The sequence below is a fragment of the Xenopus laevis genome, chromosome 3L (genome assembly GCF_017654675.1).
Source record: "Xenopus laevis strain J_2021 chromosome 3L, Xenopus_laevis_v10.1, whole genome shotgun sequence".
NCBI lineage: Eukaryota > Metazoa > Chordata > Amphibia > Anura > Pipidae > Xenopus > Xenopus laevis.
Genome location: NC_054375.1, coordinates 69,795,601 through 69,819,330, shown reverse-complemented (window position 1 = coordinate 69,819,330; position 23,730 = coordinate 69,795,601). Strand labels below are relative to the sequence as shown.

Below are 23,730 nucleotides of genomic sequence, written 5' to 3'. Positions count from 1 at the left end.
GTTCAGGAGTCCCACCATTCACCTTAGTGCTACCCATATTTCAAATAGAATAGATAAAGGTTGCCTCTTTATATGTGGTATTGAACTAGCAACAGTTCATCTGCCTTTTAAAAGTGCCAAGAACCAAGGAGAAAACATTAGGGTAAAGGCATATATGGTACGTCTTGTTGCCTGTGCAAAATCATATTTATAGGCATGGAACAAAATGGCAGACATACCTTGCCATTGAAATGCACTGTAATCGTATATATCAGTACACTTGCATTATCACGGCTGCATTTTTCAGCAATAACACAAGTGCTATTAAGGGCATGGAATTTCTGTTTTTTTTTCTTTTCTGCCCACAGGTGCAAATTAGTTTTATCTGCCAAAGTAATTCATACATTTGAAGGAGATACAGTTCACTGCTTAGAAAAAAAAGATATAAGTGAATTTAAACCAATTCCCATGAATGTAAAGTTTATTTACTTGTAGCATATGCTTACCTTTGTAAACGCTTTTTGAACAGTGCAGTTTGCCATTTTTAAAAACTTTTGCCATATTTAGCACAACTTAATGCAAAATAGAATATTAATGTGTTAAAGGACCATTAGAAAAAAGAAAGTGTTTAAAATAATTAAAATATAATGCAGTTTTGCCATATACAGGTATGGGACCTGTTATCCAGAATGCTCAGGACCTGGGGTTTTCCAGATAACAGATCTTTCCGTAATTTGGGTCTTCATGCCTTAACTCTACTAGAAATTAATTTAAACATTAAATAAAACCAATAGGCTGGTTTTGCTTCCAAAAAGGATTAATTATATCTTAGTTGGGATCAAGTACAAGCTACTGTCTTATTATTACAAAGAAAAAGGAAATCATTTTTAAAAATTTTATTTGGATAAAATGGAGTCTATGGGAGACTGCCATTCCGTAATTCGGAGCTTTCTGGATAACAGGTTTCCGGATAAGGGATCCTATACATGTACTAGTAAAATTGCTGTGTTTGCTTCAGAAACACTACTATTGTTGATATAAATTAGCTGCTGTGCAGCAATGGGGGCACCATTCACAGGAGAAAAGGGCTCAGGTTACACAGCAGATATCAGATAAGCTCTTTAGAACATAATGGTATTATCTGCTATCCACTATCTAACCTGTGCCATATAGCCTTTTGTCAATTTCCACCATTGCTACACAAGCAGATGAATTGAACCTGTATGACAGCTGTGCTGTAAATTATTCTACTTATAGAAAGAGCTGAGTAAATAGGTTTTTTTGCCCTTTCTCATTAGTTGCAGTAATGATGGGACTTGGGTGACTGCTGCTAATTCCCTGCATCAATTTAGCTCTTCTCGGATATAAATAACTTAACAAAAGTTATCCAACAAATATGTAAAATAATGATAATTATGTCAATCATTTATTTCATATTGAGAATTCATTATATAAAATTACAGTAAACCATCTGGTTGTCCATATGGAGCTGGGTGGATTCCAGAAAACAGGTTCAGCACATTGTAACTGTTAATAAATACTATGTTTAAAACACACACTGACACCTAGGGGCATATTAATTAACCCTCGATATTCGTCCATCAAGTAAAATCCTTCGACTTCGAATATCGAAGTCGAAGGATTTACCGCATTTAATTTGATCGAAAAATTGTTCCTTCGATCAAAAAAAGCTTAGAAAACCTACGGGGAAGGTCCCCATAGGCTAACATTGATGCTCGATAGGTTTAAAGTGCCGAAGTAGGTAGTCAAAGTTTTTTTTAAATAGACAGTACTTCGACTATCGAATGGTCGAATAGTGAAACGATTTTTAGTTTGAATCGTTCAATTCGAAGTCGAAGTCGTAGTCGTAGGTCAAAGTAGCCAATTCGATGGTCGAAGTACCCAAAAAAAGTTTTTTCATTCGAATCCTTCACTCGAGCTAAGTAAATGTGCCCCTAAATGGCACAATGACCTATATAATCCCATGCCATTTAAAGAGCATTTCAAATGTTGGCTGAGATCCTCAAAACATAAAAGGCAGTATGAATTTTCCCCTTATGTAAAACATTTTTTTAATCACTAATTCCATCTTCATTTATCTTGATAACTATTTAAACTGGTTCCTTTAATTTTCAAGCCCATTCTATAAAGTATAAACAAAGTCACTTGCAAAGAACAAAAACATTGTTTAGACAGAATACAGCTTGCTTACGTAAAACCATAATTTGATGCTAAATGTATCATCACTTCAGCACACAAAAATTAGGTTTAATGACTTTATCATATTAAAGATACAAAGCAAAATGGTAGCTTTTACGAAAATTGCAACTACTTGCATTAGACTGAATATTTAGAAAAATGCAAAGTAGAACAGTGCAGTCCTTATGCCATGTAAGAGGCTGGATACTTAATACAGCACGACATGTTTGCAGACTCGAAAGGCTGGATTATATTACAGCAATTATGTCATACAAAGTACTCTGATGCCCTTGAGAAGACTGGGAGATATAAAAACATTCGAGTACCATGTTCATCCTCTGGACTACAAGTTGGACAGCCCTAAGTGCCCATAAATGCATTTATTAAAAATACATAAAATAAATAAAATGTGAGTCCTAATCCTAAAAGGACAAGACAAAAGAAACAAAAGAATGCAAAAACCCTTAATGTATTAGGTATTAGGTATTAGGGATTTGGTTTAAAAAACAGATTGGATGGTAGAATCTTCAAGCACACCTGTTCAGGCCTGGATTTCAATTTTGGGTGCGGCTAGGCAGCAGGGTCCTAGTGACCGCCACCTTAACGTGCAATCCCCTACATCCCCTGCGTGCATGCGCTGTAGCATTGGTGATTAGCACTTCTCAGAATGTGGCTGGTTGACATGACATGACAGTCTTGCTGCCCTAGGCCCAGGCCGTTTTGCCGTTGTCACAAATCCAGGCCTGCGCCTGTTAGCTAGACATCTAGATCTAAAGGGAAGGCCATTAAAGAGACATTTGTCACCCAGAAAATAAACCATTAACTACTGTTATTATTAAAAGAGCTATTTATGTGTGTGATTAGTGTGGTCAACCGTTTGTCCATCCTACACCAATGGCTCACCGCTCTACCCAAAGTTGCAAGGAGGAGGATCATATCTGAGCTAGATAAGTAAAGGTGGTGTCCTCTGTACCAAAAAATGGCACCAATACAAATCCAAAATGTATTTATATTTATTATATTTTAGTTTTAAGAATCTCCACCAATAGTCCAGAGATTGCTGGGTAAAGAGTGAAGTAACTGATTTTTGATCATTCTATTCTATATAAACCAAAGCATTGTTGTGTAGCTCATGTTCTGTCTGCAAACCTCAGACTGAAAAACATGAGATTTTGTTCATATTTGAAATGGAATAGCTTTGTTAAAGACATCAGGTGAATACCCTTTTAACTGCTCTCCAGTACCATCCAGTTTATAAAATATAAATTTATATTCAGACATTGAGTGTACTTCTGATGACAAATGTATTGTTCATTTCAGTTGTGTAGAATAAAGATTTGTAAATTGCTCTTTGTCTGCAAATTTCCCTGATGTTATCCTATTGTGTTAAACTTGCTTTATGTAGAGATAACAACACTGAATGGCAAATCATTGGAGCTCAGATATTCTATAAAGACTCCATTCAACAAGTGCCGCAAATAATTCACAATATATTACTTTGTTGGTTAATCTGCAGTCATGATTTGTGCCAGTATGTAGGGAGCACAGAGACACCCAAGGTTAATTATTCTGTGGCAATTTTTTAAAAATATTTCAGAAGTATATAGGCTGATACAGACATCATCTCATCAGTCTGGCTATATGACTGGTCAACTCAATCTGTGGACAATAGATACCTTGTACAAGTTTTCTGCAACAGTTATCATAGCATGCTATTATTTCATCTTGCATTTGTAATAGCCACAGTGCATTTTACATGCTGTTCCATACAATTCTGAATCATTCACGGCATAGCATCTCCCAACAACACTCACAGTGTAAATTACCTTAAAGGGATACTGTCATGGGAAAACATTTTTTTTTCAAAATGAAGATTTTTTTCAAAATGAAGATTTTTTTATATTCAATTTTAAAATCTGACATGGGGCTAGACAATTTCCCAGCTGCCCCCAGTCCTGTGACTTGTGCCTGCACTTTAGGAGAGAAATGCTTTCTGGCAGGCTGCTATTTTTCCTTCTCAATGTGTCTCAGTGGGACATGGGTTTTTACTATTGAGTGTTGTTCTTAGATCTACCAGGCAGCTGTTATCTTGTGTTAGGGAGCGGTTATCTGGTTACCTTCCCATTGTTCTTTTGTTTGGCTGCTGGGGGGAAAAGGGGAGGGGGTTGATATCACTCCAACTTGCAGTTCAGCAGTAAAGAGTGATTGAAGTTTATCAGAGCACAAGTCACATGACTTGGGGCAGCAGGGAAACTGACAAAATGTCTAGCCCCATGTCAGATTTCAAAATTGAATATAAAAAAATCTGTTTGCTCTTTTGAGAAATGGATTTTAGTGCAGAATTCTGCTGGAGCAACACTATTAACGGATTCATTTTGGAAAAAAATTTTTTCCCATGACAGTATCCCTTTAACACAGACTCTCATTGGCAACGCAGTCTCTTTTAATATAAGCCAGTCATGTATTTGGACTTTTGAAAAAGTGGTATATTGAATAGAAAATTTCAAGATTAGGCTGCACTTAACTTAGTCTGAACTAACAATATAGTGTCCAGGGTAACTTTATATTATTTTCTACTCAAAAATCATCTTAATTTATCTAAATTATGAGAAATTGCTTTTTCCTGAGCATGACTGAACCCCTCCATAGACATTTTTCCTATGCAGTTTGTAAAAAGGGCTAAAGACTTAATGGATATCTGCACACAGGATTTAAAAATGCTAACAGGAAATTAAAGGTGACCCGGTTTACAGTAATGGCATTATAGGGTAGTAATGAAAAAAGAGCCATAAAGTTTGTTGCCATTTAGTAGCACATAGAAGGCAAACTCATATTTACTTTTAAATGTGATTGATTAATGCTTTAATGCTTTAATTCTTATTTAGGTCCAATCAGCAGCATTCTGGTAAACAAATATGGAAGTCGTCCTGTGGTAATAGGAGGAGGTGTCCTATGCTCTTTAGCAATGATTTCTGCTTCTTTCTGCAACAGTGTCATTCAGCTGTACATCTGCATTGGTGTTATTGGTGGTAAGTGCCATCATATTTCTATAATGCTGTTTTGCACATAAAGCAAAAGACAAGTAAGCCATTACTATATGAAGGAGAATATCTGAGTTTTATGATGCACCTTTTGTAGGTCTTAAGAGAACAGAAGTAAACTGTTGGGAAAGAGCACATTTCATTTGTGACAAAAAAGATACATAGGAAGTACAGGATTCTAAATATTTGGAACAACGTGTATAGCCCCCTTGTTATGGAGAGAGAGAGAGAGAGAGAGAGAGAGAGAGAGAGAGAGCAGTTAAAAAGACAGCACTTAAAAAAGTGATTGTGTCAGCTCCATAAAATCATATCATTGAGATCTAGAGAAATATATTGTGATTATTGTTATTTTAAAATACAGTCCAATAAAACAAAATACATCTGTTGTATGCTCTTTGCCCTATTATTGGAACATTTGTTCACTATAAATCATAGAAACCTAGGGCCGGTTTGGGCTATTTGATAAAAAAAAAGCTTTCAGGAAGGTTTTGTTCCTTGAACAAATGGTTTTACTGTTATGCTGCCACTCAAACAAAACAATAAATAATCTGATAACCTTTTAGTGGTAACTACTACTTTGGTCTTACTGCGAAATAATCCATGTGAGTAGCTCTTTAGAGGTATTGCTTGTTTTATAACTTGCAGAAGAATTTACCACTGACAGTTTGTATGGAATCCTTCACAGTTAAGCACACACATTTGTTTCTATAAAATGCTACATCAGATAAAACAACTACATTTGAATAAAATAAAATTGCAGTCTCATACATGTTGGTATAGAGGCTGTGAATGACTCTTTGTGCTAAGTAAACAAGTTAAGGCACCCTGTTTAATGATAACTGGGGCCACTGTTTCATTTCTATGGATACATCTGTGGATGAAGCTACTTATATTTTTCAACAACAAAACATTTGTTTTCAAGAAAAGGAATATTATATAGTATATACCTCTTAATGTTCCCTAATCTGGCAGAACAGTCAGAACGGTGTCAACGGGTTGGTCACTGGTAGGCATAGAGCTGGGAGGAGAAGAGGCATGTCCTAAAGTATTTTTTTATGCTATACATATCAGGAAACTATGATATTATGTTTTTGTTCCATAAAAAATTCCAACTAAGATATATTTTATCATTTTACCAACAGGTTTTGGATTAGCATTTAATCTTCAGCCGTCTTTAACAATTATCGGAAAGTATTTTTTCAAAAAGCGCCCTATTGCAAATGGACTGGCCATGGCTGGGAGTCCAGTTTTTTTAAGCACTTTGGCTCCACTGAATCAGTTTCTTTTCAATAAATTTGGATGGCGGGGTAGCTTTCTAATCTTAGGAGGTCTTCTGTTAAACTGCTGCGTGGCTGGCTCCCTCATGAGGCCCATTGGACCAAAGCCTATACAAAAAGATGTTGAAAAAGCACCAAAGGATGATGAAAACCACAAGAAGAAAGAATCTGTTTGCCAAAACATTAACAAATACTTAGATTTATCACTTTTTAAGCATAGAGGGTTTTTAATTTATTTATCTGGAAATGTTATCATGTTTATTGGCTTTTTTGCACCTATTGTTTTTCTTGCACCCTATGCAAAGCATATGGGTATTGATCAGTATTCATCTGCTTTTTTGCTATCTATCCTAGCTTTTGTAGATATGGTTGCTAGACCAACAATGGGAATGGTTGCAAACACTAAATTTATACGTCCCAGAATTCAATATTTTTTCAGCTTTGCGATTTTGTATAATGGAATCTGCCATATATTATGTCCATTGGCCAATGATTATACAGGCCTAGTGATTTATGCTGTGTTTTTTGGATTCGCATTCGGAATGGTGAGCAGTGTCCTGTTTGAGACACTAATGGATATTGTAGGAGCTGCAAGATTTTCCAGCGCTGTTGGACTTACAACAATTGTGGAATGTTGTCCAGTTTTGATTGGACCTCCATTAGGAGGTAAGAATTTATGTAAATGTAAAACCAAGTTTATGTATGCAGTATATTAAGACAAGTGTTTTTAACTGGTGCTTTTCCATCACATGTATATGAAAAATGTGATCTTGTTCTCCTGAGAAAAAATGGAAGCATCAAAAAGCAACTTGAGAACAGAAACATTTCCCATGACAGTATTTAGAATGGAAGTGGTTGGCAGCTTAAAATACATCTCGACAGTTTCCCTCTTTTTCTATAAACTGTGATTTGGCTTTTGAAGTCAAAATTCTCCTTAAATATTGCACCTAAGATGCAAATTCCATGCAAGTTAGTAAATGAATCTTGCTAGAATGAGTGCTAGTAGCACTGAAAAAAATGGCCATCTCTGGCATGGGTATTTACTTTCATTCTCCCATTTCAGTGGGGTAAAAAACTGCATGTATTGGCACAATGGGCAAAGGAATTCCTGTTCTCAATGTCTGGTCAATAGCTGGTGTAAAGTTCAAGCTCCTTTTACAAGTTTGAGCTAGGTGAATAACATGGATAGATGAATAAAGAGATACATATAGGGATTTATTTTTCTTTGTGTGTATTTTTCAATATTTACATTTAACACTTTTAATACTCTCCAGACATGTGTCAGTATTAGGAGAAGACACTGGAAAACCAAGTATGAATGTCATAATGTTGAAAGATTGCAGTGATGGTAAATTACAAAGCTTTGACTGTAATGTATTTGTAGTGGAATCTACTGGATTAGCTGTGGGCTGCCAAGAATGGCTTCTTTGGGATTACACTTTCTTTTTGTCTTAACTACCAACATTAAAAATTTATTTTCAGCCTTGAGCTGTTCAAACCCTTTAAAATACAAAAAAATCTGCAAAGAGCATGTTCAGTTTTTTTGTGGAAATGTAGAAATGCATGCTGCATGCCTTCAGGGTATCACAACAGGCATCTCACACAATACAAAAGTGTTTTGAAAGATTGCAAGATGGATGTATAAATTTTGTAATCTATCTCAGGCCTCTTAATGGCAACTCTTGTTTTATCTACTGGCAAGGAGATAATGAGGTAACCTATCCAATAAGACAGATGTCACAAATACACACATTCATTTATACTTTTAAATAGCTGAAATTCAGTGTTAATGGCAGATACGTTATTATTATAGATTATTTATTATTACTAGATTAGTTAAAGGAATTATTGGATGCCTTTTAGACAGTAAGAAAATATAGGTATGGGAGCCCTTATCTGGAAACCCATTATTCAGAAAGTTTCACATTTTGGAATGCCATCTCCCAGTCTATTTTAAGCAAATAATTCTAACTTTTAAAAATGATTTGTTTTTTTTTCTGTAAAACACAGCAGCATGTACTTTATGGTAACTAAGTTGAGTGAATCAGTATTGATGGCAAAACAATCATATATAGAATGCTGGATTAATATAAAAAAGTACATTTTAAAGTTCGAGTGTAAATAAATACATACTGTATGCACATATACTGAAAGAGAATATAGTATTAGTTCCTCCATGAAGTATGCACACAAATTCTGACCATACTCAATGATTTCCATAAAGCTGCTGGTCAACCATGATGCATAATTTGAACACTGTTCCTGCCCACTGAATTTCAGTTAGTTTCATGAGGCTTGCTTTTTAATTTTCAAAAGATAAGAAAAATGGCACCCTGTTAATAGTGTTGTCAACTTGTAAGTCAACTTAGGTTTTCTAAAAAGGCAAACTTGGAAAAACTGCCAAACCCCGCAAAAGTTGACCGATTTTGCAACTTGGTTTTACAAATAAAGCTCCATCTGTTGAGAAAAATCATTCTTCTTTAATCATTTTAATCATGTGTGACTTAGGGGGTTATTTATCAAGGTCTGAATTTATATCAATATCGGCTGCTACAAACTCCAATCTAACCCGCTCAGGGTTTTAACGCTTATTTATTATTACATTTTCCCGAAAATTTGCTTTGCGGGAAAAGCTCAGATTTTCACGATTTTTCGTGAATTTTCCCCGAAATCTCTGAATTTTTTGTAGTTTTCACCCGAGAGCTCCGAAAACATTGTGAAATTGCCCGAAATCGCTGACGCAACCAAAAATTGATGAGACTGGTGCCATTGCCTTTTACGCAACCTCGACAGGTTTGAGATGCCTTATTTTTATATTCGGGCTTTTTAGCCCTCTGGGTTTAATAAATTCCGAAAAATTTGTGATTTTTTTAAAAGTCCAATTTCGGGTATTCGGAGCTTAGTAAATAACCCCCTAAATGTATTGAACTAGTATCATTTGTTTCTACATAATGGATTTCTATACATAACGTTTCTTTTTTTTTTTTTCAGGTTTTTTAGTGGATGTAACTGGAGACTATAAATACATGTACTTTGCCTGTGGAGTGATTGTGATTGTAGCAAGTATTTGGCTATTTATTGGAAATGCCATTAATTACAGAATGCTGGCAAAGGAAAAAATGGAAACAAGTGCAAAGAATATAGATGAAAAAACTGACCTGAAAGAGACCGAACCACTCAACAGCCCTGAAACTATAGATGTTGCTACAAAGTCAAATAAGGTGGATGCAAATCAGTCTGAGAGAGAGACTAGTATATAATATCAAACATATTTATTAAAGCTGAATTTTGGTATTGTAGTATTTAAAGTATTACATGGTTGGAATACAATGATAATTAATGACTTTATGGGCAAACAAGATATCCATAATCAGGATAACCAGGAAATGAAGGGAATGTGCATCTTATTGCTCTAAAATCAAAGAAATTGAGAATGTGCCCTATACATTTTTAATGTATGAAAAACAGGTATTTTCCGGACTCTATTTTAACTTATATTAGTTTTAAATACATATAAACTGTGTATATATATTTGCACTAAATATGGAAATAGCATTTATCATTTTTATTTCCATTTCCAGGGCAGAAATATGGTTGTATTCAATATACAGGACAAATATAATGTTCAGTGAGAGTTTTAGAAATGGCAAGATGTTGAAAGAACACCTTGCATCATAGCAAAATAGATTCTGTTTCACCAGGGATTTTCACCAGTCACACACAACTGAATTTTGGTTGAAAATTTATATTGCAATAAATTTTTCATGTATTCTATCCACGCTACAGAACACAAGAATAACTACACAATGTTTTACATGTCTTTCTCTGGGAGTTAAGAACAAGTATGCAGGTTGTGTTTGTGTCCATATTTAGATCTTTCTATGGAAAACCATTAACTAGCATAGTATCAGATACATAAATGGGGTGGGGGATGGGGAAAAAGAAATAAAAACACGCAATTCTGTTGTGCAACAATTGCTGTAGCTCATTGGCTTAGGGGCTTTTGTGGAACAGCATACAAACGTTTCAAGGGCTTCTGCCCCTTTCTTCAAAGCACTGCTTGCAAACTTATTGATTTTATTGCAGAATTTATGCATTGGGTGAATCCAGGAGCAGCACTAGGACAGGTATACTTTTTCTAAACTTTTTTTCCAAATTGTATTCTACACAGCCAGTATACATTAATAATCCCGTCTACTTTCAAATAATGGCCATAGAAGCCTTTCTTTATGGATTTTATTAATGTTTATTATAATGCATGCTTTTTTGCAAATTAGGGCATGAGAAAGCTCTGTGCTGACAAACAATGTTATTCTTGTGTCTTTGATCAAGGAAAAAATAAGGCAGAATCTCCCTGTGCACTGATCTTATACACTGCAGCTTTTATATGCTCCTGTATTACACTAACAAAGAAGATATTTTGTGAACTTTGGCATATGTGTTTCCAGTTTTTTATATTTATTCAACATCAAGAGTATCCTGCTTTACCTGCTACGTCTTAGTTGGTAGCTTATAGATATGGCAGGTAGGGATGTAGCGAACTGTTCGCCGGCGAACTAGTTCGCGCGAACTTCGACTGTTCGCGTCCGCCGCAAGTTCGCGAACGTCGCGCGACGTTCGCCAATAGGCGTTCGCGTCAAAATCGGTCGCCCATTCGACCATTCGATCGCTAAAATCGAACGATTTTCGTTCGATTCGAACGAAAATCGTTCGATCGAACGATTAAAATCCTTCGATCGTTCGAATCGAACGATTTTCGGATGATCGAAGTTCGCGAACAGTTCGCGAACAGTTCGCAAATTATGCCGGTGTTCGCGAACGGCGTTCGCGAACACATCGGCGGCGGTTCGCTACATCCCTAATGGCAGGTTTTACTAAGGTATTTGTAGTTGCCTACTACACTTTTCCCTTGCTGAAATAAACAGCTAATTTAGTGCATCACAATCTGCTCTGTATGACCTTACTGAGAAATATTTATTTAGATTGTGTAGGTATTATGTACACAAGTTTTTATTAACCAAGAGCAATATTTATACATTTTAAATAATGTTTTCCTTTTTCTCTGTAATACTAAAACAGTGCCATGTTCTTGATTCCAGCTAAGGTTGGAGGCAAAACTATCTTGAGAAAAGAGTATGCGACTGGGGAATGGTAGTTTGCTGCTCTCAATCTCAGTTGAGCACCCCCGCTCCAGGTGCTAAACTATATCCAATATAACGAAGTACTGAGAGAAAGCAATCAGGGCAGAGCTTGCTGCTAAATATCTTTTATTGAACACAACATGTTTCGGGCGGGTGCCCTTTATCAAGTGTACAAATAATCAGTGTTAACAGGCATTTAAAGAGTGAAACAGGAAGTGAGGTCACATGACCAGATATGCAAAAGGGGGTAATTAGTAAGTCCTTGTATGCAAAGTGTCCTTAATTTATTCAGTCCACCGTGTAATATTTGCTGGAAACCAATCAAAAAAGTCTCTTCAAATAGAAAAATTGAAAAAAGGAGGAAAAATACTCAAGGAACTGCCCATTTCTGGGCCTACCACAAACATATCTTGATAAATTACTCAATTTTTATGGAAGGAAAAAGATATGCCCATATATCTTACCAATAGCCGTACATATAATGTAAATATCAAGGGCTCAGAAATCAGTTATCTGAAAAAGAAGCAAATAGAGCATCAGTAACAAGAAAAAGTAACGAAAAATAATCTTGTGTATTTTAACTGTACAAGTAAGCACAACATTGTAACAGTATCAAAGGAAGCATTTCACGCTCCAGCTGTCATTCAAGCCCTTAGGGTACATTGTATCTAGCTTCTTAATCCAATATGCTTCCCTCTGTAATATTCTCTTTTTGGGGTTCCCCCCCTTTATCGTAAAAATACCGAAAAAAACAATATTTTACTCGCATCCAGCTTCCATGCCCCTAAAATAATAAGAGCAATCCCAAAGGGTCAGTTCATACGGGCACGTAGGATTACGTCTGATGACGATCATTACATAAAGGCGGCTGACACTCTCAAACATAGATTCCTTAAACGAGGGTACAAACCTAGGAATATTGAACACTATGTTAAAGAGGTGGGTACAATTCCGAGGCATGAGTTACTCGAATACAAACCTAAAGAGAAAAAGGACATCTTCCCATTTGTAAGCCAGTACAATGCACAGAGTAAACAGATTGAACGGATTGTTCACAAATTTTGGCCACTGCTACAACAAGAAAAAACACTCAGAGGCCCCTTAGCAAAACCACCGATATTTAGCTATAAGAAAGGGAAAAGCCTCCGAGATCTGCTATGCCCCTCTGAGATCAATCCCCCCCAACCAAAAGGAGCTACCAGGTTCCTAGGCGAACCCAAGATGGGCACATTTGCCTGCTTAAATTGCAATTGTTGCTCCTCCATCATCAAAGGGGACACTCTGAGACATCCTGCTAATGGCACACCAGTGAAAATAAAACACTATGCCACCTGTGATACAGATAACGTGATTTACCTTTTAAAATGCCCGTGTGGACTGGCTTACATTGGCCAGACTAAAAGATCTGTGAAGACTCGAATTAAAGAGCACAAAGGAAACATACGTAATTACAAGAAAGGAACAGCCACGGACACTACAGTGTCCAGGCACTTTAAGGAAGCTAATCATAATCAGTCACAGTTGAGATGGGCCATCTTAGAGGTGATCAACTCCCCACAGCGAGGGGGGAACCCCAAAAAGAGAATATTACAGAGGGAAGCATATTGGATTAAGAAGCTAGATACAATGTACCCTAAGGGCTTGAATGACAGCTGGAGCGTGAAATGCTTCCTTTGATACTGTTACAATGTTGTGCTTACTTGTACAGTTAAAATACACAAGATTATTTTTCGTTACTTTTTCTTGTTACTGATGCTCTATTTGCTTCTTTTTCAGATAACTGATTTCTGAGCCCTTGATATTTACATTATATGTACGGCTATTGGTAAGATATATGGGCATATCTTTTTCCTTCCATAAAAATTGAGTAATTTATCAAGATATGTTTGTGGTAGGCCCAGAAATGGGCAGTTCCTTGAGTATTTTTCCTCCTTTTTTCAATTTTTCTATTTGAAGAGACTTTTTTGATTGGTTTCCAGCAAATATTACACGGTGGACTGAATAAATTAAGGACACTTTGCATACAAGGACTTACTAATTACCCCCTTTTGCATATCTGGTCATGTGACCTCACTTCCTGTTTCACTCTTTAAATGCCTGTTAACACTGATTATTTGTACACTTGATAAAGGGCACCCGCCCGAAACATGTTGTGTTCAATAAAAGATATTTAGCAGCAAGCTCTGCCCTGATTGCTTTCTCTCAGTACTTCGTTATATTGGATATAGTTTAGCACCTGGAGCGGGGGTGCTCAACTGAGATTGAGAGCAGCAAACTACCATTCCCCAGTCGCATACTCTTTTCTCTGGACTTTATACCGCCTGACTGTGGGTAAGAGGTATTTAACTACTATGTCTGAGGATTCTACCCCTTCAACTGCAACTACGTTTGCTTATGATGAGGCAGACTTTGGAAGGATTCTAAGTAAAATTGATGCAGTAAATCTGCTATCTACACAAGCAATAACGACCACTGATACAGAGAAGGATCTGTTTAACTTACTACGCAAGGAAGCACACACCAGTCTGCATGTAAGCTCATTGGCTGAATACTTAAAAGTAAAAAGAATACCAAGAGGCTTGAGACTTGACATCAAACCCAATCTCTGTGCAGATAACACCTTTTTGCAGCAACGCTGGCATGAAATTTGCAATAAATGCAGCCAAGATTTAATGTTACTGACAGTGGAAACACTGACCTCTAAATTGGAGGAAATACGCATCCTGATCCAGACGAAGAAGGACCAATTAACGCTTGAAAAAGGCAAAGAACAAGCGGAGAAAATCTTCAGTGAGCAGGACCGTACACTAACCAAACTACGCGAGACTATCATCGCACGCAAGCGTAGCAAGTTTGAGAGAGACGTGCGGGACTACAGAGAAGGCCGGGAGTATTCGTGGCGCGAGGAGAGACTGAGTCATCGCACACAACCGGGGCAGCAGAGTCCACGCCATAGACGTACAGAACGTCCGGACAGAAGGAACTGGGCCCCATCGGATAGCGCACAGCCCCCTTACCGCCACAAGCAGCGTTACAGAACCCCACGCCAGGGTGCATACCGGGTCCCGACAGACGCTACATCGAGCAGTGAAGAATGCTCAGCCTCTTCTACGCAATCATCTGCGCCTTTTTTAGGTGCAGCGGCAACCCAGGAACCAACGGATACTCGACGCAACCTGAAGCCACAGACCACCAGGGAGCAATACCCCACACGGAACCGCAAGACAACAAGGTAAATCACCTTGTAGTTAATTTGTCTTCCTATGAACTTGACAAATTTGAAGTACAACTGCTAAACAAGGGGTTGGGTTTTGTACCTACTTATAATACTGAATTTGTCAATTGGGAAATCGATTTCCAAAAATTCGTAAGAAATATTAAATTAAAAATACATTTTGGTTCCCAAATTGCCTCAAGTTCAAGTGTTACTAAGGAACCCGTAGATATGTTGAAAGGGTTCAAAAACACTAGTACATTCGTACCAGATGTTACTAACGAATTTCTTTCCGCCTTTGAAAAAATTGTTACACATGAGGTGAAGCATATCTGGGATAAAAACACTGCTACAGGCCATACAACCAATTTGTCATATAAAGAAAGGGCAGCACTTCAAAAATTAAAATCAAATGAGTCACTTGTAATACGTAAAGCGGATAAAGGTGGGGCCATTGTGGTAATGAATAAGGAGGCATACCTCAATGAAGCCTTTAGACAACTAAATACACCAGGCCACTATGAGAAAATTGGGAATGACCCCACAGGTACTATTAAGAAAGAGATTGAGTTGCTAGTATCACAGGCAATGGTTAATGGTCTTATCCCGAACCATGTGAAGGATTTCCTATGCAAAGAATTCCCAAGGATACCTGTGTTGTACCTCTTGCCTAAAATACACAAATCTCTAGAAAACCCCCCGGGTAGACCAATAGTGTCTGGAATTGACTCAGTGCTAGAACCCCTTTCTAAGTTTGTGGATACTTTTCTACAGCCTTTGGTTTCAAATATACCTACTTGCCTTATCGATACTACCGATCTACTCTGTAAATTGAGGGACCTTGGGAAAGTCAGTACCAATGTAAAATTGTACAGTATCGATATACAAAGCCTCTACACTTCTATTCCACAAGAAGAAGGCATAGGATATGTAGAGGAAGCTTTACTTGAAACTAACATCTCCCATCAGCTGCTGTATTTCATTATTGATTGCCTGTCAATTGTGCTCAAAAAGAACTATTTCAGATTCTCTGGCGAATTTTACTGGCAAAAACAAGGGACGTCGATGGGAGCGGCCGTCGCTCCTTCGTTTGCCAATATTTTTGTCCACAGAATCGAAAAACAGTTGTTCTTGATTGCACCATACTTACAGTATATAACTGGCTTTTACAGATTTGTGGACGATATTCTCGTCCTATGGGATGGTCCAGACGAAGCCTTTACGGAAATGATTACTGGTGCCAACATAGCCCATCCCACTATTAAATTCACTACAGAAACGGGGGGCCATTGCATTAATTTCTTAGATGTCACAATAACAATTGACAATGGCAATATCAGCACCAGCCTTTATCGTAAAAATACCGAAAAAAACAATATTTTACTCGCATCCAGCTTCCATGCCCCTAAAATAATAAGAGCAATCCCAAAGGGTCAGTTCATACGGGCACGTAGGATTACGTCTGATGACGATCATTACATAAAGGCGGCTGACACTCTCAAACATAGATTCCTTAAACGAGGGTACAAACCTAGGAATATTGAACACTATGTTAAAGAGGTGGGTACAATTCCGAGGCATGAGTTACTCGAATACAAACCTAAAGAGAAAAAGGACATCTTCCCATTTGTAAGCCAGTACAATGCACAGAGTAAACAGATTGAACGGATTGTTCACAAATTTTGGCCACTGCTACAACAAGAAAAAACACTCAGAGGCCCCTTAGCAAAACCACCGATATTTAGCTATAAGAAAGGGAAAAGCCTCCGAGATCTGCTATGCCCCTCTGAGATCAATCCCCCCCAACCAAAAGGAGCTACCAGGTTCCTAGGCGAACCCAAGATGGGCACATTTGCCTGCTTAAATTGCAATTGTTGCTCCTCCATCATCAAAGGGGACACTCTGAGACATCCTGCTAATGGCACACCAGTGAAAATAAAACACTATGCCACCTGTGATACAGATAACGTGATTTACCTTTTAAAATGCCCGTGTGGACTGGCTTACATTGGCCAGACTAAAAGATCTGTGAAGACTCGAATTAAAGAGCACAAAGGAAACATACGTAATTACAAGAAAGGAACAGCCACGGACACTACAGTGTCCAGGCACTTTAAGGAAGCTAATCATAATCAGTCACAGTTGAGATGGGCCATCTTAGAGGAGATCAACTCCCCACAGCGAGGGGGGAACCCCAAAAAGAGAATATTACAGAGGGAAGCATATTGGATTAAGAAGCTAGATACAATGTACCCTAAGGGCTTGAATGACAGCTGGAGCGTGAAATGCTTCCTTTGATACTGTTACAATGTTGTGCTTACTTGTACAGTTAAAATACACAAGATTATTTTTCGTTACTTTTTCTTGTTACTGATGCTCTATTTGCTTCTTTTTCAGATAACTGATTTCTGAGCCCTTGATATTTACATTATATGTACGGCTATTGGTAAGATATATGGGCATATCTTTTTCCTTCCATAAAAATTGAGTAATTTATCAAGATATGTTTGTGGTAGGCCCAGAAATGGGCAGTTCCTTGAGTATTTTTCCTCCTTTTTTCAATTTTTCTATTTGAAGAGACTTTTTTGATTGGTTTCCAGCAAATATTACACGGTGGACTGAATAAATTAAGGACACTTTGCATACAAGGACTTACTAATTACCCCCTTTTGCATATCTGGTCATGTGACCTCACTTCCTGTTTCACTCTTTAAATGCCTGTTAACACTGATTATTTGTACACTTGATAAAGGGCACCCGCCCGAAACATGTTGTGTTCAATAAAAGATATTTAGCAGCAAGCTCTGCCCTGATTGCTTTCTCTCAGTACTTCGTTATATTGGCAAAACTATCTTATCAGTTTTATTTAATGGTTACATTATTTTAAGTAGACTTATGATGTGCTGATCAAAAGTATCTGGAAAGCCCCAGGTCCCTAACATTCTGAACAATAGGTCCCATACCTGTATTTGAATTTACCCCATTGCCAGGCTGGTAAAGATGGAAAACATAAATAATCTAAGAGGGTTATTTATCAACGTTCATGTTTTTTTTTCTGTGATTACATTTTTATGGTAATAATCATGAATGTGAGTAATTGTTAAAAAAAATAGGAATGTTCAATATTTATTAAGCAAAAAAATATGAAAAACTTGATTCTAAACCCTTGACATCTGAAAGCTTGCAAGGCCATGGGAGCTGTCCTAGTTCAATTTTCAACTATTTATTCAAGTTTTAAAGTCTACATTTTTTAGAGCTTATAAACTCCCTAAAATGCATAAAGTAGTAACTAAGGAGTAAAACAAGAATTCAAGTTTTTTTTTATATAGGTAACATTCTAATTTTTTTCCATAATAAGTTTATTCAAAGTAGAAAAAAGTTTGAATTTTGATAAATAGGCCTCTTAGTATATATGTGCATTTGGTAAACACACAGAAATACACACACATATATTTGGGAGAAAACATTCCCTTTTTCTCTAATGTAAAAAGAAACTGCAAAATTCATTGGATAATAACAATAGTAAATATTAAGGAGGATGCCACTAAAATGTGTAAAAATCCCTAGTGGTTGAAACACATTGCAAATATTTATAAAATAAATAAAAAAATAAAAAGTATATAAATATGCAATTGATTTTTTTGTTCCTGGTCAGCATATTGTTTTGGCTTATTTAATGGCACTTGTCACTCAGATTTATCTTTTGGTTTTTACATTTTCTTTATGAGACATTCACCAATTATTTAAACACAAGCATATTGTATGTACCACTCTGGGACAGATATTTCTATGTGCAAAGTTAGTTTGCTTTGCATGGCCATACAACATCCCCCTAAAAACCCTCTGACTCAGGTACATCAGTTTTTGTATGTCAGAGTTTAGTTTACAAAAGTTTTCTGGTAGGAAGCACTGTCTTCTGGGAGATGCTGCTTGGAGACCACTGCCAGTTCCACTGATTCACTGATTCATCCTTTATCATCCATTATTTCAGTCCACAAAAGATACACATGGGGAAGTCCATTCGAATTTATCTCATTATTTTCTGAAAAACATTCCGACCAAATCCGCACGGGGTTTTCCACTTATTTATCAATACATTTTCCCAAAAATTTCCTGTGGGGAAAAATCCCTGAAAAATTCTGATTTTTTTTCAGATTTTTGCCCGAAAACCACAAAATCTTCCGATTATTGCACAAAACCCAGGGCAGAGTAAGATATCTTCAGGACTTCTCCCACTTATTTATATGCAACCTTGGCAGGTCTGAGATGCCAGATTTTGAATTCTGACGTTTTCAATCCTCGGGGTATAATAAATCCCATTAAAAAACGTTTTTTTTTCCACTACAAATTCGAATTTTCTATTAAAGAAACACAAATGTTTCAGGTTTTGCCATTCAGGCTTTAATAAATAACCCCCATTAAGTATTATGTGTTGACCTGTGTTTTGGGGGTAAAGTCATATTCTGATGTTTTTCAATTGATTATGATGGGAGATGGTTCTTGATAAGTCCCAGTACTTTGTTTTGTCTGTAGACAAGTTGTGTTAACAGGATGTCACAGGTAGCATTAAACTTACATAACTTTACCCCTTTTATTAGGCAAGTCAAGATAAATACAAAATATTAACCATACTAAGCACATTCTATATATATATATATATATATATATATATATATATATACTGTATGAATATATATATATATTTTAGTAATATAGCACAACTACTGTACAGCAGGACTTGTGCCTTGAAGGACTGGACAAAATGTACCACATGATGCTATTCTGATATCAAGAGACAATATCAAATTAACAATAAGGACTGTTCCAAATAATTACAAATTCAGTACATTGCTACCCAGAAATATTTAACTTAAAGGGGTTGTTCATGTTTAAACTTACCTGAAGGGGGGTTATTTACCAAAACTCAATTTTTTTTCTGGTCGAGTTTTTTGGGGGGAAAAACTAAGTTTTCTTGCGGAAAAAACCCTCAAATTTTTCAAGATTTTTTATACCCTGATGCAGTGTTGGACTGGCCCACCGGAATACAAAGAGGCTAAATAGATGGAAATAATTGATTTTAGTATGTAAAGAAAACAGACTAGGAGAATAGAGGTTGATTGAGGAGATGACGAATATTAGTACTGAGAGTGGGCCCCTGGTCTAAGGTTTTGTGGTGGGCCCCGGGTCTAAGGTTTTTTGGTGGGCACCTGGTGTCCCAGCCCGACACTGCCCTGATGCTGCAAAAAGCCCAAATCCAATAATTCACCACCTCAAACCTGTCAAGGTCATGTATAAGTCAATGGCAGATATCCCTATCCCAATTTGAAGATGTAGTGGTCTCCGCTGGTTTTAGCCTGATAATCCAAAAAAATCCGGGTTCTCTGGCAATAACCCCACAAAATCAAGCGATGCGGTAGAAGAGTCCAAAAAAATGTATGATTTGGATTTTCGCTGGATATTTTTGCTCAAGTTTTTGAGTTTTGATTTTTCGAGTTATTTTAATGATAAATAAGGCAAAATCGTTGATGGGAGTTTGGTCAGCTTTTTTATCCAACAATGAGATAAAATCAGATTTTAGTAAATAACCCCCTTAATATAATATAGAGAATGATATTCTAAGACAATTTGAAAGTGGTTTTCATTTTTTATTATTTGTGGTTTTGAATTAGTTAGCAGTTCTCCAGTTTGCAATTTCAACAATCTGGTTGCTCGAATTCAAATTACCCTAGCAACCATGCATTGATTTGAATAAGAGACTGGAATATGAATAGGAGAGGGTCTGAATAGAAAGATGAGTAATAAAAAGTAGCAATAACAATAAATGTGGAGCCTTACTGAGCATTTTTTAGATGGGGTCAGTGACCCCCATTTGAAAGCTGGGAAAAGTCAGAAGAAAAAGGCAAATAATGAAAAACTATAAAAAATAAATAATGAAGCCTAACTGAAAAATGCTTAAAAACTCATCCTATAAGTTAACGTAAAGGTGACCCACCCCTTCATATTAACTATTCAGTTAGCCTTTAGGAACACATCAAGGGGTTTTCCAAATAATGTAAACTCTTACTGCAGCCTCTTATCTTCCAAATGCCACATGTTAAGTGGGAATACATTTTGAATTAATCCTATTCACTGAAGGAATGTGGAGGGTATATAACATAACATTTTAGTTTTCTAAGTCTGGACAGGGTCGGACTGGGAAAAAAACCTGGTGGGTCCCTGTCTCATGTGGGCCCCACCACCCTTGGGCGATCGAGGCAAAAACACTGCACATGCGTAGGAGCCCAGGGAGAGCAGCCCTGGTGGGCCCGGGCCCTCAAGTTCAACCCTGAGTCTGGATATCATCTAAAATAATTGTATGCAAAATTTTACACCAGTGATAAAATCATGACTGCTTACATTTGAAACATCCTCGGCTATCTGTTTGTTGGAGAAATTGCAACTCCACTGGAGGCATGACCTCTGGTGGTACTGTGTATATTTACAAAAATTTTGAAACACAGTATTCAAACTTATAAAAGAACTAACAGACCTACTTTCTCCATAGTCTTTTAATTCAAGCTGTAAAATGTATTAGCTAGTTTATATGTATGTTGCAGTACTAATAACCAAAGGAAAATTACCTGCAATCTCTCTCATCTATGAAGAAGACTTCTCATTGAGAATCTTTCTGAATCATTCCAAATTGTTGGCTCGGTTGAAAAGCTAATATTTAATATTCTTTACATTTACACGAAAATGTGCTATTTGCACCACCTTTAACTCAAAGCGAATTTTTCACCTGCAAATTTTCACCTCAGTTTTGCGAATGTATTTGCTGGCAGCGAAAAGCAGAAATTCGCGTCTGCCAAATTTATTCGCCCATCACTAATGCAAAGTAAAAATGCTAGAATATACTGATCCAATGAACACAACAAAATAGTATTGAAAAGGATTTAAATACTGGGAAATATGAGCACGGAGTTTTACGAAAAAAATTTCTGAATTAAGAACAAATTAAGGGAATGTAAATTCCCACTTAGTTACAGAAGTGCAGTAATGTACGTGGTTATATCTATCGTGAAATTTAAGTTTAGAATTTACACAAGTAATTTATTAATACAGATATGGTATTCATCTCCCAGAAACTTGTTTTCCAGAAAGCTCAGAATTAACAGAAGGCCCTTCCTTAGACTCCATTTCAATCAAATTACTTAGATTTTTTTTCTCTGTAATAAAAAAACAGTATCCTATAATTGATCCAAACTAAGATATAATTAATCCTCATTGCAGGCAAAACAATCCTGTTTTATTTAATTAATGTTAAGGTATTGAGGTCCAAATCACAGAAAGATACCTTATCTGGAAACCCCCAGGTCCCAAGTAACCATTAGAGTAATCCAATGTACAATCAAATTGTAATATGTTTTTAAAGGGGAACTTAACTAAAAAAATTAATACATTGAAGTAAATCTACTCCGGGTGCTTCTCTTAGCACTTGCAATTTACATTGTACATTAGGCAAAGAATATCAGTGACCCACACTATCTTTGTATTTAATATGCACTCCTCAATTCCGTTAAACATAGGGTTGCTGATTTTCAATGAAGCCAAAATCCTTATATTAGCAGTCTAAAAATGAATGTAAATGGCAAAAATGCTCAGAGAAACACTTGGAATAAGTTTATTTCACTTAATTGTTTGGGTTTAGATAATCTTCAATAGCCCTATGGGCTACTCTTAAAAGTAATTGTACCTATACTAGATTTTTCCAAAGTTGACTTTTCGAAATATTGAAATCAGAGGATATAAAATAACATTATATTCTAGTTTAGTGTCAGAATGTCTGTGCATTGGAAGTAGCTGCTACTTTAATTACATTGCTGGCAATATCAAATGGCAAAGGTCCCTAAATGAATCATTGGTTAATTAGGGACCCTTCTATTAATCAGTCTGGAGTTTAGTTCAAACTGGAACTAAAATCCTTTAGCTTCAGAATCCAATCCAAGAGGGTAATAGCTACAATAAAAGAGCAGAATTTGTTGTAGAAGAGAATAACAGAAATTCCACTCAAAATTACAGAGGGCAACTATTTGCTGCCCCTGGTTAAGTGCTGCTTTTCTAAATTAAAATTCTGCATACTCCATATTGTTTGTGTTTTGTTTTCCTGTATTTTTTAGTAACATTTTAAATTGATTTGGGTACATGTATTTATACAATGCCAATGGAATAAAAAAATAAACCACTATTTTTGGGGCTATTTGATTGATTTAAAAACAAAATATATTTGTTACTGGTTTATTCATTCTTAAATAGCACAGTTCCCCAAATTACATTTAGGGGCACATTTACTGTGGGTCGAATATCGAGGGGTAATTAACCCTCGATATTCAACCATCAAAGTTAAATCCTACGACTTCGTTCGATCGAACGACCGAAGGAAAATTTTTTGGATTGAACAATTAAATCCTTCGATTCGAACGATTCGAAGGATTTTATCCATCGATCGAATGATTTTCTTTCGATCAGAAATTGCTAGGAAAGCTAACATTGGTGCTCAGTAGGTTTTAGGTGGTGAAGTAGGTGGTCGAAGTTTTTTTTAAAGAGACAGTACTTTGACAATCGAATGGACAAATAGTCTATCGATTTTTAGTTCGAATCGTTCGATTAGAAGTCAAAGTCGTACTCGAAGGTCGAAGTAACCAATTCGATGGTCGAAGTAGCCAAAAAAATACTTTGAAATTCAAAGTATTTTTCATTCGAATCCTTAACTCGAAGGTCGAAGTAGCCAATTCGATGGTCGAAGTAGCCAAAAAAATACTTTGAAATTCAAAGTATTTTTCATTCGAATCCTTAACTCGAGCTAAGTAAATGCCTCTTGTATTAATGTATGAGTCTGATAA

General features: G+C 36.5%; 1 protein-coding gene across 3 annotated transcripts in view; it reads left to right on the top strand.

The window, feature by feature from the left end:
• Positions 1-10,923, top strand: part of LOC108711111 (monocarboxylate transporter 2) — a 34,223-nt gene extending 23,300 nt beyond the window's left edge. For all 3 annotated transcript variants that reach the window (XM_018252508.2, XM_041586381.1, XM_041586382.1), the window contains exons 3-5: positions 5,064-5,207; positions 6,362-7,162; positions 9,488-10,923. In XM_018252508.2, coding sequence (XP_018107997.1) covers positions 5,064-5,207; positions 6,362-7,162; positions 9,488-9,756 — 1,214 coding nt within the window. In that variant the 3' untranslated portion in view covers positions 9,757-10,923. The remainder of the gene's footprint in view (positions 1-5,063; positions 5,208-6,361; positions 7,163-9,487) is intronic.
• The last annotated feature ends 12,807 nt before the right edge of the window (positions 10,924-23,730 follow it).